Raw genomic sequence first — 17,460 nt, 5'->3', positions numbered from 1 at the left:
GGAGCCCGGAAACTGGCAGTTCTAATAATGCCCCAGGGGTGCTGCCTGGCCACGCTTTGAGAAGCATGGGCCCACGTGCGGAACAGACTCCATAACTGAGTGAGAGTGGCAGACGGGTGCCTGGGCAGAGGCAGGCTTGCTTTCCTGAAGCTGGGGTGGGGGCTGTGGTTGAGGGTGAGACACAGAGACGGCTGGTCTCCAAGATCCTCTTGGGGGGTGGCGCCAGGGGGCACAGCCTCCTCTGTGTCCTGAGAGGCACGTCCTTCTCTTCTGGGCCCCCACTGACACACAGCCCAGAGTGGAGACGATGGGAAAGCCAGCCGGAGCTCCAGCCGCTGGGCCAGTGCCCGGGGCATGCAAACCAGAACCACGGAGCCAGAAGGTGCAGCCCACAGAGCTCCCTGAAATAGTGCTGCCCCCCACTCTCCCCGGAAAAGGAGCTGGGCGCCAGGACTGAATGAGGCAGAGACCCGGACACAGGGATGGGGGTCACAGCACCATTTACTGTCCAAAGAGAGCGCACGCCCCTGAGGACCACTCCCTGAGCAGGGGGAAAGGGGAACAAAATACAGACTTTTTGGAGAGAGAAATTTCTCCCTTTCCTGGGACTTCACGCAGAAGCCTGGGGACCTGCGTCCAGTACTAGCTCTTCAGCCATGCTGACTTGGGCCAGCAGCTCTGCAGAAGGGGAGGAAGAGGCAGGAGACCACGATGCCCAGCTCCAGGGCCCCCTGGACACCCTTGCCCTCCCCCAGGCTGAGGTTGGGGGGGGGGCGCTGCAGCCACCACATGTCATTGTACGCTCTGGGCAGCGCTCGGTGACGCTAGAGAGCCCTTGTGAGCCCACGAACCCCCACCGGCCTGGAGGAGAGGGGCAGAGGGCTTCCCGGAAGCGGGGAGCCTCGGGGTATCCACCAGAACAAAGGGGGGATTTGCAATGTTGGATTTACCCAAAAAAAGTAATTAAAAAAAATTTTAACTTGAGAAGTATAAAAACAATACAAAAATTGCCCCAACCTGCGCAGGAAAATCACCCACTCAATAAATACAGCGTGAGACGGGAGGGGGCAGAGCGGGGCACCCCCTCCCCAGGGACTAGCGCCGACGGTAGCAATACACGCCGTACTCCCGGCTCTGCGGGTCCGGGAAGCCGAAGCTTCGGACACCGGGCTCCAGGGGCCCGCAGTTAGGACGCGGGTGAACCACGGGGTAGCGGGCACTGCCATCCGCCAGCCAGCCAGCATCACAGCGGTCCAGGCCGCGGAACTTCCAGGCGGCAAAGAGCTGGCCCACCTTGGCAATGCGGGCGCCGTCTTCCCGGCACGCCTCCTTTGCCTCTGCCAGGGTCAGCTTCTCGGGGAGCTCCAGGTAGTACACCTGCCCTGTGGGAAAGTGGGGCGTGAGGGCTGGGCGGGGGGGGGGGCAGCCCGAGAGGACAGTGGGGTCCGCAGAAACGCCCGCCCGTCAGACCTCCTCAGACAGACCTGACAACGATGATCCCAGGGAGCCACGAGGCTGCGGGCACTGGCCGTGTGTCCCTTGGGGAGGTACCTTCCCAATTCTGACTCCCCTCCCTGAGGGTCCCATCCCCCCTGCCAGAGCGCCAGGGTCCCTCCCACCATGTCTGTACTCCAGCTCACCCTTCCCTAACTGCACCCTGAGCGGGCACCACACCTAGTTGCTCCAATCGGAGCCTCTCGGCCACCCAATCATCTACTGAGTCCCCGGGGCGCCTGCCTGGCTCAGTGGGTGGAGCATGCGACTCTTGATCTTGGGGTTGTGGGTTCAAGCCCCATGTTGGGTGTAGAGATGACTGAAAAATAAAATCTTTTAAAAAATCATTTACTGGGTACCTATGTGCCGGACACGTCTCTGAATGCTTGGGATGTGACAACAAGCCAATTTCTGTTTTTATTTGTTGATCTTGCCATGAAATGATCCCCTTCATGAGGACAGACCGTGCTCTGTTGGTCTGGGATGCCCAGACCCTAGTGTGGCCCCAGCACGTAGGAGGCTCTCAGAAAAGGTCCGATGACCAAGTAAGCCAGTGATGGGCGGGCAGCCGCAGCAAAGCCCTCTAGCTTAGCCAGATGTGGCTTCCAGCCCTCCAGGTAAGGTGCTGGCAGTGCGGGCAGAGGGGTCCCAAGGCTCCCCAGAGGCTGCCCTCCCACCCGGGGCCCACGCACTCACCCCTGAGGGCAGGAGCGAAGCAGAACGCGTCGTAGCGGTGCCGGCGGTGGTGACGCGGGCCGTAACTGCGCACGCCGGGGGCCAGGCCCAGGCCGCCGCAGGGCTGCCGGGCTCGCGTGACGGGGTACTGCACCGAGGCGTCCTGCAGCCAGCCCGCATTGCACCAGTCCAGGCCCTCCTCCCAGGCCCGGAACAACTGCTCAAAGGAGGCCACCACTGCGTCCTGCTCCTCGCACGCCCGCTGGGCCTCGTGGAAGTTGAGCTGGTAGCGCCCTCGGGGGTGCTGGTAGGGAAAGACCACGCCTGGGGAGGGAGGAAAGAGGGGCCTGAAGGGGTGCGCAGGGGCCCGGCAGGCTGGAGACTCCAGTCCCTGCACCCCCACTCCACGTCTGGGTCCAAAGCAGAGTCCACATCTGCTTCCCACCGCCCTTCTAGGACGGGGCCGCTACACGACGGTACTCAGGAAACACAGACTAGCTCATGAAGGTCACAAAGGACTCAGCCAATTACTGTCCCCACCTGTAGAATGGACATACCCCCGAATTTGCAGGGCTGCCCCAAGAGCCCCAGTGCCGTGGTCTCGCTGTGCCCCCCTACTTTCTCTTGAAATCCCAAGTCCTAATGGGATGGTCTCTGGAGGCGGGGCCTAGGAGGTACTGAGGTCATGAGGGTAGAGCTCTTGTGAATGATGAGACCAGTGTCTCTCTATAAGAGACCCCACAGAGGTCGCACACCTCTTCCATCACATAAGGACACAGTGAGCAGGTTGGGAGCTGGCAGGGGACTCTCCCCTGACCACACGGACCTCCCCTCCCTGTCATACCCAACGTCAGGGGTGCAGAATCTGACCCTGCTAGCCGTCGTCTGGACTAGACCGGGATGCTGATGGGAAAGGTCCCTGACTTGCCTTTTATCCTCATCTCCTCTCAAGGAGGTGGAGGAGGCCCTCGTTTCACACCGGAGGGGACAGAGCTCCGAGGGGATGGGGCGACTACCCAGGGCGCCACAGCTGGGGTGGGCCGGGTATGGAGCCAGAACATTGTCCTCTATGCCTCCCAGCTGCCTTCCTTGCAGGTAGGAGAGGTATGGGGACATGCAGCCCGTCCTAGGACAGAAAGGGTAACTGTCCCTAGAGATTGCCCCCGGGGAGCCCACACACAAGGTCTGTGTGAGCTCTGGATGGTTTGCACAAAACAGAGTTGCAACTCTTGCTTTTTTTTCATTAGAAGATTTTACAGAAAAATCCAGAGATTTCGCATAAAAGTATATGCTTCTCTCGTCAAGTCAGAAAAGCTGGCTGTGTGGGGTCTGCTTCTGGGCCTGAGTAGGGAGGGTACTGCTATGGGACAGGACGAGGGCTCAGCCGCGTGGCCCCAGTGCCTACCACTCCTGCCACTCACATGGGGCGGCCTCCTTGGTTTGTGCCACTTACAACCCCCCGCCGGAGCCTCAGCTCCTGTCGTCCTCTGAGTAAGGTGTGAGTCAGGGGAGTGGTGGGTTCTGGAACAAGACTGCCTGGGGGTCAAACTCCTACGCTCCTATTTGTGAGCAGTATGATCTTAGGGAAGTTACCTGGCCTCCCGGTGCCTCTGTTTCCTCATCTGTAAAATGGGGGCGATGACAGCAGTAGCTTCCCCGTGGGGTGGTTTTGAGGACTCTATGGCTGTCTAAGGCACAGAGTTCTAGACGGTCTCCCGGGGCCCTCTCTCTGTGGCCCGGGCCCCCAGAACACCCCTGCCCGCCCACGGGGGCCTCACCCCGCAGCTCCAGCTCCACCAGGCCGCTCTCATCCTCCAGCCCGTCGATGACCTCACAGCGGTAGCGCCCGGAGTCCTCCAGCCGCACGTCCTGGATCTGCAGCGATGCTTCGCGCTCCCCATCCTCCCGCAGGCGCACCCGGCCTCGGTAGTCCCCGAAGGCGCGGTGCCTCAGCCCGATGGCCACCAGCACATCCAGCTCGGGGGCCCCGTTCTCCGACAGCTTCCACCATTTGACGCGCACGGGCCTCGGGGAGAGCGGGGCTGGCTCGTAGTGGTAGCGGCAAGGCAGGGTCACGTTGGCCCCCGGGTGGGAGAACAGGGTCTCCTCGGGCGTCTCTACCACCAGCTTCACCCCATTGAAGATGCCTGGGAGAGAGGTGGGGTGCCAATGGCCTGCTCCAGCCCACCCGTGCTCCTGCAAGGACCACCCCAGCCTCAAGAGTTACACCTCGCAGGAATGCCCGTAATGCTCCGCTCCTCCCCGTTCCACACGCTCTGCACTGCGGCTTTGCGTCTCCTATCAGGAGGGGACGTCATTTCCCCTCCCCCTTAAATCCCTGCTGGCCGTGCCACTTGCTCGGACCACGTGAACGTGACCTGCTGGAAAGGGAGAGCCCACGGGCAGCAGAGACAAGCCCTCACAGCTGGGGCCATCCTAGGCCAACCAGCTCCCAGCTGACCTGTCCTACCGACTGCAGGCACAGTCAAAGGAGTGAGCAGAGCCGGGCCCAAGGACGTGGACGCCAGCCCAGAATGCTGACCGTTGGAATCACGAGCCAAAACAACAACCAAAAAAAGAAAAAACAAAAAACAAAACAAAACCAAAAAACCACTAAAAATGACTGTTGCCTTAAACTGTTCAGTTTGTTGTGCCGAAGAAGCTACCTGACGTAGCAGGCACCAGAGCACCCCTCCTGCTCAGGCGGCTGGCGAGGACGCAGCTCTCCCCGAGAGAGCCACCACGGTGGCTGCGGGAGAGCACAGCCTGCCCTTCACTTTCTGTCCAACTGTTCTCCCTGGTGCTCCCCAAACGCCTAGAAGTGCAGGTGAGAGGAGGTCGGGACTTCTGATGGAGACGATGTACCTCTAATCCTATACATATGTACCAGCAGGCCTCCTGGGTACGAATAAACACAGAGCCGACACTCCTTGACCTTGGAAAAACACTGTATTCTATGAAGTGGCAGGGAGATTCCCAAGCCACATGTAGAGCAGGAGGAGAAAGAGAATTTTCTCGATCGTCTCTCAAAGGCGGGAGGGACCCACCGGACATGTTAGCAACGGTGCCCCCAGGTGGGGGGATTATTGGTGATTTTGCGCACACATATTCAGGGACTAAAGGGAAAGCGGTGAAAGGATGGGTAGAAGGTTTAAGTTTTTAAGTGTCCTTGCATCTCAGTAAAGTCGTGATTGTCTCACAAACTCTGGCGGACGAGGAGGGTGGGAGGCCGAATAATGACACCCGTGAGAGCTGGGTCCTAATTCCTGGCACCTGTGGGAGCTGCCTTCTACGGGAAAGAGAGGAGCCCGATTACGGATTGCAGTGACACGTGTCTTCTTAGAAGGGGGCCGAGGGAGATGTGACCCTGGAGGCTTAGATTGGAGCGACACAGACACAAGTTCGGGTCCATCAGCGGCCACGGGGCATAGGGAGAGGTGAGGAGCGCATGTTCCCCAAGAGCCTAAGGGAGGCTCATGGACGACCGGGGTACTGGCTCCCCGGTCCTGCCACAGACAAATCTCAGGGCGGGTTCTTAGGATCCGTGTGCCCTGGGAGGCTGGCTCAACCCTGTGAGCTTCGGTTTCCTTATCTAGGAAATGAAATAATCCACAGTATTTGCTTTCGGGGCTGCCCATCAGCACGGGGTGGCAGGTGCCCTCACGATGCTGGTTGTCAACCTTGCCACTACGCCAGGGTTTTTTGAGGATTGTATGTGGCAGCCTACGGATGGTGCCCAGAAGCGTGCCTGGTGCCTAGTAGGTACACAGCTGCTAACTAAAAAGTCACCTGCCCAGAGGCGCCTGGGGGGCTCAGTCTGTCGAGCATCCGACTCTTGATCTCGGCTCAGGTCGTGATCTCAGGGTTATGAGATCAAGCCCCGCGTCGGGCTCTGTGTGGAGCATGGAGCCTGCTAATGGTTCTCTCTCTCCCCCTCTGCCCTCTCCCCCACCTAAAAAAAGTCACTGCCCAAAGCCCTGTAACTACAAAGTGGCAAAATTAAGATTCAAACTCACACCTGTCTAATCTCAAACCCCCTTTTCCCCTGGGGACACCGGGGGAGGTCACACTTAAGTTGGATCTCGGAAAACCGGCAGGACTTTGGGAATGTCCAGAAGCGCACAGATGACTGTCTTTAAGTGCACTCAGCTCCGACGCGCTCCGAGCCCGAGGGACTAGCAAACACAGAGTAACTGGACTGTCCCTGGCCTCGTCTTAGAAATGCGCCTGGTCCGCTGCAGGACCAGAGGGGGAAGGGGCAGCAGGCTCCACGCCCTGTCCCCTGTCCCAGACTGGAGCCTCCTTATCCCAGCAGGAGCCAGGAGAGGTCCTGGTCACAGGGGCAGCGGCACAGAGCCTGAGCCAGGAGGCCTCCCACCTTCGCCGTGGCTGTTCCCCACGTTCCAGGAGTTGGGATTGTTGGAGTAGTAGAAGCCGTTGTAGAAAGGGAGCCCGGAGACGCAGGACAGCGGGTACAGCAGGAACAGGAGCGGTGGGCCCATGGCGCCAGGGTGTCCGGGGCAGGCTGGGAAGAGAAGAGAAACAAGCCAATTAGAGAAGCCTGCTGCCGGGGTCCGGGGACCCCCGGGTCACAGCACCCACTCGTTCACTCGCTCAGCTGGTAATCATGGATCATCACACCCCGTCCTCAGAGCCGAGAAGACAGAGGGGAGCGAGCCCAGGTCCCTGCCCTCGGGGGACTGCGCCCCCCAGGCCAGATGGGCCAGAAGCAAGCCAGCAAAGCCTAGGGAGGAGTGGGGAGGAAGCACGGAGTCCACGGAGAAAATTACACAGGACGATGGGACAGGATCAATAGTTTTCAGACGGCACGATTGGATCCGAAAGCTGTGAGCGCCGAAGAGCCTAGACTAGACTCAAAATCTCAGGTGAATTCATGGTTAGTGAGGGGAGTCCTGCATTGTCCAGTTTTTGTCTCAGTCCTGAGATGCTGCTGGGGGTGATGGGGACCCCACAGATTCATTTCTTATCCTGAGTCAAGGTCAAAAAAAAAAGCTAGAGCACTGCCGGGGGCCATCCCAGTTTCCGTGGACACTCAAACAAAATGGGCAACTAGGCCCTGGGCTGTAGTTTGTTTTTTGGGTTGTTTTTTAAATATTGCATGAAATATTAGATCTTGATGACCAAGGGTTTTTGGTGCACACAGATCCTCCTCCCCTGGTGTATTTTGCACCCAAGGCTAATAGTGCCTCACTCACCTCCCTCTCATTTTCCCCGCCCCCTCGCTGCCATTTGCTGAGCCCTTGATTTAAAAGACCGGCAGCCTTGGAGGGACTGAGTGCCGAGACGGGGTAGAGTCACGGGCAGGAGTCTGGATGCTGTGGGGGGAATACAGAGGTGGGGTAGAGAAAAGGAGCAGGAAAAGAGACTGAAGACACAGGAGTCAGCTAGGTGGAAAGGACGCTGGGGTGTGCCCAGCAGGGGCCCGGCAAATGCAAAGGCCCAGGGGCCAAAGAGAACCCGTGGGGGGCTGGGAATGTGCTCTAAGTTCTCCGTTTGTGCTTTCCTCTGCCCTGCGCTGGTCCCTGTGAAGCTTCTCTGGGGTCCTGGCCTCTGGCCTCCAGCGGGATTCGGCCAACGGGAGGCCCCCACAGCCGAGGGGCAGGAGGAAGGAGAAGCCGTGTCCCCTTGTGACCACCGCCCTGCTGCGGGCTCCTCTCCCCAGCACTTGCTCTCCTGGGGTGTGTAACACGTTTCCTCCCCTTCCCGCAGCCCCTCCCAGGCCTGGGGGTAGGAAACTTGCTTGTCTCTGTGTCTTCCCCTCCCTCGTGGGTTGCCCCCCCACCCCCTTCTCTAGAAGTCAACCAGTTCTTCCTTATTAAAGCTTCTTCATTGGAACCACCGGGGTGAATTCTGCTTCCAGCCGAAACCCCAGCTGATCCAGGGCAGAGGTGGTGAGAGGGGTCAGCGGGCCCAGCATCTAGATGCCCTTCGGCCTCCAGACCAGGCTTTTCCCTCTCTCCTTGGTCCCCAAAGCCCTCCGGTGCCAGGGACGGCCATAAGCAGAGGAGCCACAAGATCAGAATCACCCTTCTGGGGCCTGTGCTGAAGGCGGGCGGTGGGGCGGCAAGGCCAGGGCGCAGCGGGCATCTGGAAGTACGACCATGATTATCATGCGGCAATGTGGAAAAGGCTCAGGGTATAATTTAAAAGGGACAAAGCAGAACATGAGAACTGCTCCTTTGCTATGATTGTAAGGCTGTGGCCCCGTGAACGCCTGTTGTATGGAGACCAGAATGAGAGAACAGCAAAAAGAGACCAGAGCGGGGAGGTGGGGGCGAAAGGAGGGGAGAGGGAAAGAAAAGAAAAAGAAATGGGGCACGTGGGTGGCTCAGTCACTTAAGCGTCCGTCTTTGGCTCGGGTCGTGGTCTTGGGGTCCTGGGATGGAGCCCCACATCAGGCTCTGGCTAGGCAGGGGGGTCTGCTTGTCCTTCTTGCTCTCCCCACTCCCACCTTCCTCTGCCCCAGCTCATACTCTCTCCCTCTCTCTAAGTAAAATCTTTAAAAAGAAAAAAGCGAGGAAAGCACGGCATCTGCAAGGAAGGGTGGTGGGATTGAGCAGGGAACCTTCTTGCTTCCAGGACAGTGAGGAGCCCTTGCTGGAGAAAAAGCAGATTCGGGGAAAGCTGACACGTCGAATCTGCTACTCTTCTAGACCTCTTGGGGGAGATCTGAGCCCCAGAGCCCCCCCTGTGCCGAGCACAGCTGTGGGACGAGGCCCTTCTGAGCTCTCGCTTCTTGGCAAAGAAGCCCCCAGGTGACCCTCATAAAGCGGCCCCACAAGGCAGCACAATCCGCAACCTAGTACAGAAGTTCGGGGGTGGGAGGACCTGGGTTCCAACCCCATCTCCACTCCTTACACGCTGCGTGATTCTAGGCAGGTTTCCTCGTGTGTGAAATGAACCTCCTAAAACTCACCACGAGCTGTGTCTCACCCACGTGCTCGACTTCTCTCTACAGGAAATTCGTTCTAGAGAAGCGCGTGACCGGCCAGCACAAAGCTGTGATTTCAGCCTCCCTCTGCAGCGAAGAGGGGCCGTGGGATTCCGTGCTGGTTAACGGCAGTGAGCGAACTAACATGTGCCATACACAGCTCTTGGATGAGTACAGGGATCCCGTTCCCAGGCATCTTTTTCCCTCCACCTGCTGGCGACCAGAGGTCCCACTTGAGTTTCAGAAACGTAAATCATGGGTTGAACGGCAAAGCCAGGTCCGCCAGCCCTGGACTGCCCCCAGTGCACGGTGTCATGAGAGAAACAAAGTCCTAGCATATTGAAGTCCCCCCATTTTGAGTCTCTTTGTGAACCCAGCTAAGCCTCACTTGGACCGCTCTCGTTGGCCTAAAAATACTGACAACTGAGTTTAATGAGCACTTACTATCTCATTTACTCCTGACCACAAGCCTCGGAGGTGGAGGCTTTCAGTATCTCACTGTACCGCTGGGAAGATCAAGGGCACAGAGAGAGTAACTCATCGGCCCAAGGTCACCCAGCGAGAACACGGATCTGAACCCACAACTAGCTCCAAAGCCCAGAATGACCCAGTCAAATTCCAAGAGGTGACATGTGCAGAGCACACACAGCAGGCCCTCCTAGGGGAGTTTCCTTTCCCTTCCTTAAGATCCCACGTCTGGAACCAGGACCGAGAGGCCGTTGATACTGAGCTGGATGTGACAGGCCCCGCCATGTCCCTGGACACTCGCAGCCTGTGCCAGGGAAGGGGCTGGGCTGGTCCCCGCCTGCCATGTCCCCAGCCTCCTCCTCACAGCGGCTCATCAGTCCCAGACGCCCTCCAGTGAGAAAGGGCTTCCCTGGGATGAACGGATGTGGGTGTTTCTGCCACAAAGTGATACGGGTGTGCCTGAAAAAATAGATTTTTGCATTAAATAATAACAAGGTGAGGGGGGAAATAAGGCTGGGGCAGATTACTCAAAACATATGCAGCTCTGTAACCAGACATTAACAAAACCTAATAGAGTCCTAATAAAGAACACCGGCACCATGAATTCTCTCCACTGACCTTGGCACCCAGCGCCCCGGCAATCAATCAGCCTTTGCAGCCTTCACCTCCGGGGTGAGATGTAGGTTTTCAGGGGCCTTGGATTCCAGGAGAAACCAGATTTGCCAAAATTAAGACTCTGACCCAGGATGGAGCCATCTTCTTCAATCATTTTTTTTTTTTTAACTCAAGGGAAACGGCTTTGCAACTTCGCTGAGGGATTCCTACACTTATCAGAAAAATTTGCATGAAGCTGCCCTACAGGCACCCCTCCCCCACCCCCGGTATCCTTGAGTTGAGATGGTGTGAGTTTGGATCTCAAGAGGCAGGACAGTGGGGTAGGAAGGGACACTGCGTTATCCAAGTCTACTTGGTTCCTGAGTTTTGAACACGGAGCAGCTCTCTTGACCCTTCCAAGAACCACCCCCCACCCAGTCAGCCAGAATTTTACTCTCCCCAGTTGCTCCACAGGTAAACTGAGGCACAAGGACATGAAGCAACTGTCCAAAGGTCAGGTGGCCAAGATGGCAGGGGCGGGACTCGCCTGGAAACTCTCCAGCCGGCCCCCATACGGATCTGTCCTATAGGAAGACTGCCTTCCACTCGTCAGGGCATTTGCACCGATGTCATTGCCTGTGGGTTTCACAATGTCAGAATTTTTGTCCCCCGTATACAAACAAGGAAACGGAGGTTCGGACATGCTAAGTGGCAGGGCGCCTAGGCGGCTCAGTCAGTTGGGCCACTGACCCTCGGATTTGGCTCAGGTCGTCATCTTGGAGTCATGGGATCGAGCCCCAAGTCTGGCTCTGCACGCTCAGTGGGGAGTCTGCTTGAGATTCTCTCCCTCTGCCCCTCCCCCAACTCACGCACGTGTGCAGGCGTGCTCCCCCCTTCAAAAATTAGTAAATAAGGGGCGCCTGGGTGGCTCAGTGGGTTAAAGCCTCTGCCTTCGGCTCGGGTCATAATCCCAGGGTCCTGGGATCGAGCCCCGCATCGGGCTCTCTGCTCAGCAGGGAGCCTGCTTCCCTCTCTCTCTCTGCCTGCCTCTCTGCCTACTTGTAATCTTTGTCTGTCAAATAAGTAAATAAATCTTTTAAAAAAAATTAGTAAATAAAATCGTTAAGAAAAGAAATGCCAAGCTGCATAGCTAAGGTGACGGTCTTCATCAGGAGATGGATGAAGGAGCTGGAACGGGACCTCGTTCACTCAGCAAGTACTTATCCCGCATCCGCCTCATGCCGAGCACAGTTTCCGGCCCGCGGGATACAAATCAGAAGTTGCCAGAGCTCCCGTTCCAGGGAGGGAAGCAGGCAGCAAATAGGATATGGGACACCCATGTTGTCAAAGGGTGGCAAGTTGACAGAGGAGGCTGAGCAGGGGAGGGGTGCTGCCAGAGACGGGGTGGGTCAGGAAGGCCTCCCTGAGAACGGGACCAACTGAACGTGTGAGCTCTGAGAATCCTAGGCAAAAGCATTCCAGGGGAGGGAACAGCAAATGCAAAGGCCTTTGGCTGGAACGGCTTGAAGTCCAGTGCGGAGCAAGAGGTGTCCCCACCCCGGCAGAGGCACAGGACCAGACGCAGCCCGCTGAAGGGAAGGCACTGGAGGGTTTTCAGTGGAGGATGGCCACGAATCTGATTGACATTCTAGAAGAACCATTCTGGCTCTCTTCCTGCCTTAGCTCCAGGGCATGTCCTCCTTCTGGCTCCTTCTTTCCAGCTAAAGACAGCCCTAAATTTTGCTTTTTGCTTTTTTTTTTTTTTAAGATTTTATTTATTAGAGAAAGTGCATGGTGTGGGGGGGTTGGGTAGAGAAGGACAAGCAGACCTACGCTCAGCAGGGAGGCTGATGCGGGGCTCGATCCCAGGATCATGACCTGAGCTGCGAGCAGATGCTTAGCCGAACGAGACACCCAGGTGCCCCAAAAGAGCCCTTGTTCTCCTTCATTACTTTGGTCCCCTCTCCAGTCTGGATACCCACTCTCTGGTTTACTAACACGACCGCAGGGGTGCCTAGCGGTCTCAGTCAATGGAACGTGTGACTCTTGATCTCGGGTCGTGAGCTCAAGCCCTATGTTGGGCATGGAGCCTACCTAAAAAAAAATAAATAAACCAACAAACCATTCCCACAAATGGAGAGGTGTGATCTGGTCGACACCGCCCTTTGCTGGATGCTAACCCAGCAGTCATGCAAACTTAGAATGTGGGGAGGGGTCCCAAGAAAGACAGTTCTGAAGAGCAGCCCAGTGTCCAGGGGCTCTGACCCCGATGAAAGCTGGCCCTCCTCTCCCAGCCTCTCGGACACCAGGGCAGCACACAAAGCCTGAGGCGTCCCGTTAGACTTGCCACCTGCTGGCTGGCTGATTTGACTTCTCTGAACAGAAGTTTCCTGGTCTCCAGAGCAGATTAACGGGAAAGCCCAGCGGTTGAAAACAAACGACCATCCTGAATGTTGGGCGAAAGTCAACCACTACCACTCAAGGAAGCAATGGACAGCCTGGGCTCCCCTACCCTGGCTACCGTGGGGGTCATGGGAGGCTCCCCAAGTCAGCTGGAGCTTTGCCTGGCCAAAGACACACCTGCACCCTGCTGAGTGACCTTGAGCAAATTACTCAACCTCTCTGTGCCTCCATGTCCTCATCTAGAACCTCACTCTAGGACGTGGTGAGGATTATATACAATGAATTGTGTCCAGCCCCAATGGTTTGTTCCACAAACCATTGCTAGTATGTATTGGCAGAAGAACATAGCGGCAGATTTCGGGTTCTAGAATCAGACCGGCCGCCAGGATTCAGTTCTGGTTCCCCCGAATTACTAACAGTGTATTAGAGGGCAAGTCACTGAACTTCACTTTCCTCATCTGTCAGATGGAGGTCACAACACTTATAACCAGAAAATATCTCTGGTTAGAAAATTAAAGGAGAGAAAGACTGCAAAGCTGTCACTCACAAAATAGAGCAGTTATTACTACGTTAAAGGGGCAGTCTCCCCTTATTTCAGTGGCTCTTTCTCCCCTCTCACTACCTAGGAGAGAAAGCAGTCACCATTGCCTTCTCTTTACAGCTGGGGAAACTGAGGCCAAGAACATGGAGGCTAGTGAAGTATCCAAGGTTTTATCTTTGGTAAACAGGCAGCGGTAAGAGAAATTTCAAGTCTCTTGGCCGCCCATCCTTTGCTTTTCCCAGCACCACGTGGGTGGGATCCGTCCCCACAGCAGAATAAGGGGAACCCCAACTCGGAAGGAAGATGGGGCCCCCCAGCCTCTCCTCATTTGTGCGGCAGAGAGTAGCGTTCCCCCCATCCAACAGCAGGGGGCAGTATTGCCCTCCGGGTTGCCCCAAGCCCGGGTTCCTGGGGAAGAATCAGACTTCGGTGCCCCCTGTTCAGACAAGGCTTTACAGGCGCCTTTGAAACCTGCGGCCCCCGGAAACTGAAAGCCGGAGGTGTTTCCTACCAGCATTCCAGCCGGCCGGCTCACGCAGGGCCGCGGGGGAGAGGCCAGGGCGCCTCTCAATCACCTCCCCCTGCTGCAGAGAGCAGAGGCACCCCGGGGGGTCAGCGCTGGGCACCACGGTCCACGCTGGGTCACACAGGGTGTTGGGGCCACCCAACGAGTTGGTGACAGAGCTGAGTCCAAGCGCCCGCGGCGCTTTCTTCCTGGCCGCCCACCGGCCCTAAATGCCTCCCGGAGCGACCCCATCTCCTACCCAGGGCGCTACTGGCCGCCCTCCTTCTTCGTCTCTGGTCTCGCTGCCCTAAGGCAGAAACCCCCGCGAACCGCGGCCTGAAACCGACGCGCACCCCTGAGACAGCCGAGGGGGCGGCAGAGGCCAAGGGGCGCAGGTCTGCCGCCTGCCGCCCCCGCGGGTTGTCCCCAACCCCTCACCCCACCCCCGGCCTCCCGCGGACCCCGGAGCACCCGACACATGCCGGGACAGAGCCCGGCGCGCCGCGCACGGTGCGGGAGGCTGCAGGACCCAGACCGCACGCACGAGACGGGCAGAGATCCGCCGGGCCGCGGTGGCAAAGGGGCTGGACCGGGCGGTGGTCTCGGAGGCATCGGGTTTCGCTGGGGATGTGCCTCCTCGTGGCGCGCCCTGGGGTTCCGCGCAGGTTCGCCCGCGCCCCCGCGCTGCTCCCCATGAACTCGCGCCGGGAGCGCGCCCCACGGGCGATCACAGCCCAGCGGTGCCCAGGGCCCTCCTCCTGCGCGCTTCCCCTACCCTGCCCCGGGAGACGTGGGGGCCCGCAGGAGACCCAAAGCGGGGGTGGGGGGGTGGACACGGCCCGCAGAGGGACCCAGCAGCCCGGCCACCCCCCGGCTACCTACTGTCCCCCGGTGGCTCTTGGACGGCTGGAGCGCTCCCAGCCCAGGGCTGTCCGGGTCCGAGGAAGCGGCAGATTTGGGGGATCCTGGACCGCCTGAGAGGAAGCGGCTGCGGACAAACCCCCGCGTTCCCGCCGGGCCAGCCCCTTAAAGGAACACACGCCCCTTTCCCTGCCAGGGCTGGGCCCAAAGGGAGGAGTTGCTGCCGACTTGGCTCCAATTCTGAGATGCTAGTGGGGCGTAAAGGGAATGTGCAGGAGTTGCTGTCACAGCTTGGAGAGGGTAAGTGGGAGATGGAAGAGGTGCGTTATTGAGGAAGATCCGCTTAGAACACTCTGGTTTACCAAAAACAGTGGGACTAAGCAGGGGGAGCCCCTCTCCAGCACTCAGCAGGTGGGCAATGGCTGCCCTCCCCCCACTTCAGGAGCAGGAAGGATAAACGTTCTGTGTGCTTACCGCCCAGAGGCGTCAAGGGGTCCGTGACTTCCCTCCTGCCCATGAGTTTAGCCATCATGAGATCCCCAGGCTAGCGTCAGGCACAAGGACACTGACCTTGGGAGAAGGGGCTTGGGGGAAGGGAAGGCAAAGTTAGGGGTGCTCCCAGCAGCCAGCAGGGGCAACCAGGATTCTGACTGGTGCTCCAACAGGGGCAGGGCCCTCCCTCGGAGTCCTGACATCTGTCTGTTCAGCCATCTGGCAAGCACCACCTCCTAGGACTTCTGTTTGGAAAGGGTGTTTTGTTTCCATCCTGGTCAACAGGGGTCCTAGGCTGGACAGTTTCCCTCAGCAGAAAAGCCTAGAGTCCTTTGACCCTAGTCGGGAGAAGGGCCACATGTCACAGGGTCACTGAGTCCAGAGTCTTCCTAAACACACTTCAAATGCCTGTGTGCATGTGCGTGCATGTGCGCATGCCTCTGTGTGTGTGTGTGTGTGTGTGTGTTACATGTGAGCCAGGAGCACGTGAGAGCACACTGTGGCCGAAGTGAATGCTGGGCATCAGAGCCAGTGAAAGTTCCTCCCCGAGGAGGAGAGATCTGTCTGACTTCCGATGGGAGAGGGATTGGAGAAGTAAGACTTGAGCACCAACTAGTAAACTCTTGCAAGCTTCTCTGATCGTGGGCAACCCATGCTTGAGGCCTCCAAAGAGCCAGACTTTGCATCTGGGGATCTCCTCTGTCAGCCTCCACAAGGCTATGGAGCTGGTCCTGTTCTTTCCATTTTACAGACAAAGGAACTGAGGCCCAGAGAGATTTCAGTAAATTGCCTAAGGCCCCTTGGAATCAAGAGGTGAACTGCAGTTTTCCAACCTGAGTTCCTAATGACTCCACCCTATTTAAACCAGGAACATAAAGTAGACCGGACTCCTGGGAGAGGGGGTTCAAAGGGTCCCAGGACTGAGAGCCACAGGGGAAGGGAGAAGGGCCACAGCTGGGCAGGTCAGTTCTGCTGCAGCAACGCAAATGTCACACGCCAGCCAAGGCCAGGGCTGGCCAGCAGGTAATCTCAGTCCTGGCTCCCCAGACTGTGGTCAGGACCGAAAAAGGAAATTTGGGGAGGAGAGGGTGAGTGTGTGTGGAAGTGGGGGAGGCTGCCCAGGGGGAGGGTCAGGAGTGAGGGCCCCAGGCTCTCCAGAGGGGGATTTTCAGGCTCCGGCCAGCTCATCCAAGATTACATTACAGAGATGAGCAGAAGGGCCCGTGTGGCTTGGGCCACTCCAGGGTGCCCTCGGGGCTCCCAGGCCTGGTGGGGATCTTGTGATTTCGGCCCACGAGATGGGCCTGCAGCAAACATTCAGTGCCTTGAATGCTTGTGGACAGATAGCCGTGAAGCTGTTTCCCCTTATGTAAGTGGGACTCCTGGAGTTCTAGCAAGACCCCCGGTGCAGTTCATTCCTGGAGGTGGGGGACAGTGGAACCATCCCAGAGCACAGGTGTGGAGGAAAGCAGCTTCTCCCGCTGTGTTAGTCCCCAGGGGAGGCCGGAACAGGCTTGTGGCTAGGAAATGCTCCCAAAAGGAGTCCCGAGGCCAATAACCAGCACCCCCCCAGAAGACTGACTCCAGACACAATCCATGCAGCCCCCCAGAAGAGCTCTCTGAAACAGGAAGGAGTGGGCCGAAAGAGTCCCCAGAGGTAGGGAGCCCCAATGCCCAGTTCGCTTGGAGACCACAGCCTGGGCCTTTTATTCTGTCCCTGCCCGGCTGAGAATCCCTGGCAAGGGCCGCTCTCAGGAAGGAGCCACTTCCAGACTAATTTTCCTCACCAAGTTCCAGCAAAGCCACACCCTCTCTTTGGCAGCCACACGGCCCAGATCTGCTGCCAGGAGGCGCCTATGTGTATCACAGCATGGCTCCCGAAGTTTGTTCCAGAAAATTCACCTTGTGTCCCACGGCCTGGGATACAAGGGTGGTTTCCTATACCCCTTTCCATTAGTCCATCCCTCCTCTACCTGCCGGTCTCCTTCCCAGATCACCAGGGCGCTGGCCTGCACTGCCCCTCGCTGGCTACTTCCTGATGTTTTCAGCATGGGGGGCAGGAGGGAAGGGCAGAGGGTACCCCTGGAGCTTTCCACAGCCCTGCCGCCCTGCCAGCAGCCTCCCAGGAACCTGTGTGCTCTGCCAGGAGGCCTCGTGACCAGCCAGAGCCCCGGTTGCTTCCTTGCATCCCACCCCGGGGCCTCCCCCAGCTCTGAAAGCAGCCCAGGTTCATGGGGTTTCTAGTCATTTCTGCAGCCCACCACTCCGGATGCAGAGAAAATGCCAAAAATCAACAGCCTCAGCAGTGGGGTTGTGGTGGTGGAGGAGAACAAAGGCATTCATGGAGACAGCCTCTGTGCCACCGGCCCTCTCTGGGCAGCAGCTATGGGCCCCGGGGCTGCATGGGTCAGGGGGCTGGAGAACAGAGGGGACGAGTCCGGAGGAGTCTCCTCCCTTCTCCAGCTGTTAAGCTGG

General features: G+C 58.0%; 1 protein-coding gene across 1 annotated transcript; it reads right to left on the bottom strand.

Annotated features, from left to right (window-relative positions):
- Window positions 1-484: 484 nt before the first annotated feature.
- Window positions 485-14,647, bottom strand: HAPLN3 (hyaluronan and proteoglycan link protein 3). The gene is made up of 5 exons (XM_080808431.1): window positions 14,515-14,647; window positions 6,548-6,694; window positions 3,948-4,316; window positions 2,191-2,493; window positions 485-1,382 (listed from the first exon to the last, which is right to left on the bottom strand). Exons 2-5 carry the CDS (start codon window positions 6,669-6,671, stop codon window positions 1,096-1,098), a joined length of 1,083 nt encoding a protein of 360 aa, XP_080664557.1. The 5' UTR covers window positions 6,672-6,694; window positions 14,515-14,647; the 3' UTR covers window positions 485-1,095.
- Between the last annotated feature and the right edge of the window lie 2,813 nt (window positions 14,648-17,460).

This window comes from Martes martes (assembly GCF_963455335.1).
Source record: "Martes martes genome assembly, chromosome: 7".
Classification (NCBI taxonomy): domain Eukaryota; kingdom Metazoa; phylum Chordata; class Mammalia; order Carnivora; family Mustelidae; genus Martes; species Martes martes.
The sequence above is the reverse complement of the archived record's forward strand: the minus strand, read 5'-3'. Positions and strand labels throughout refer to the sequence as shown.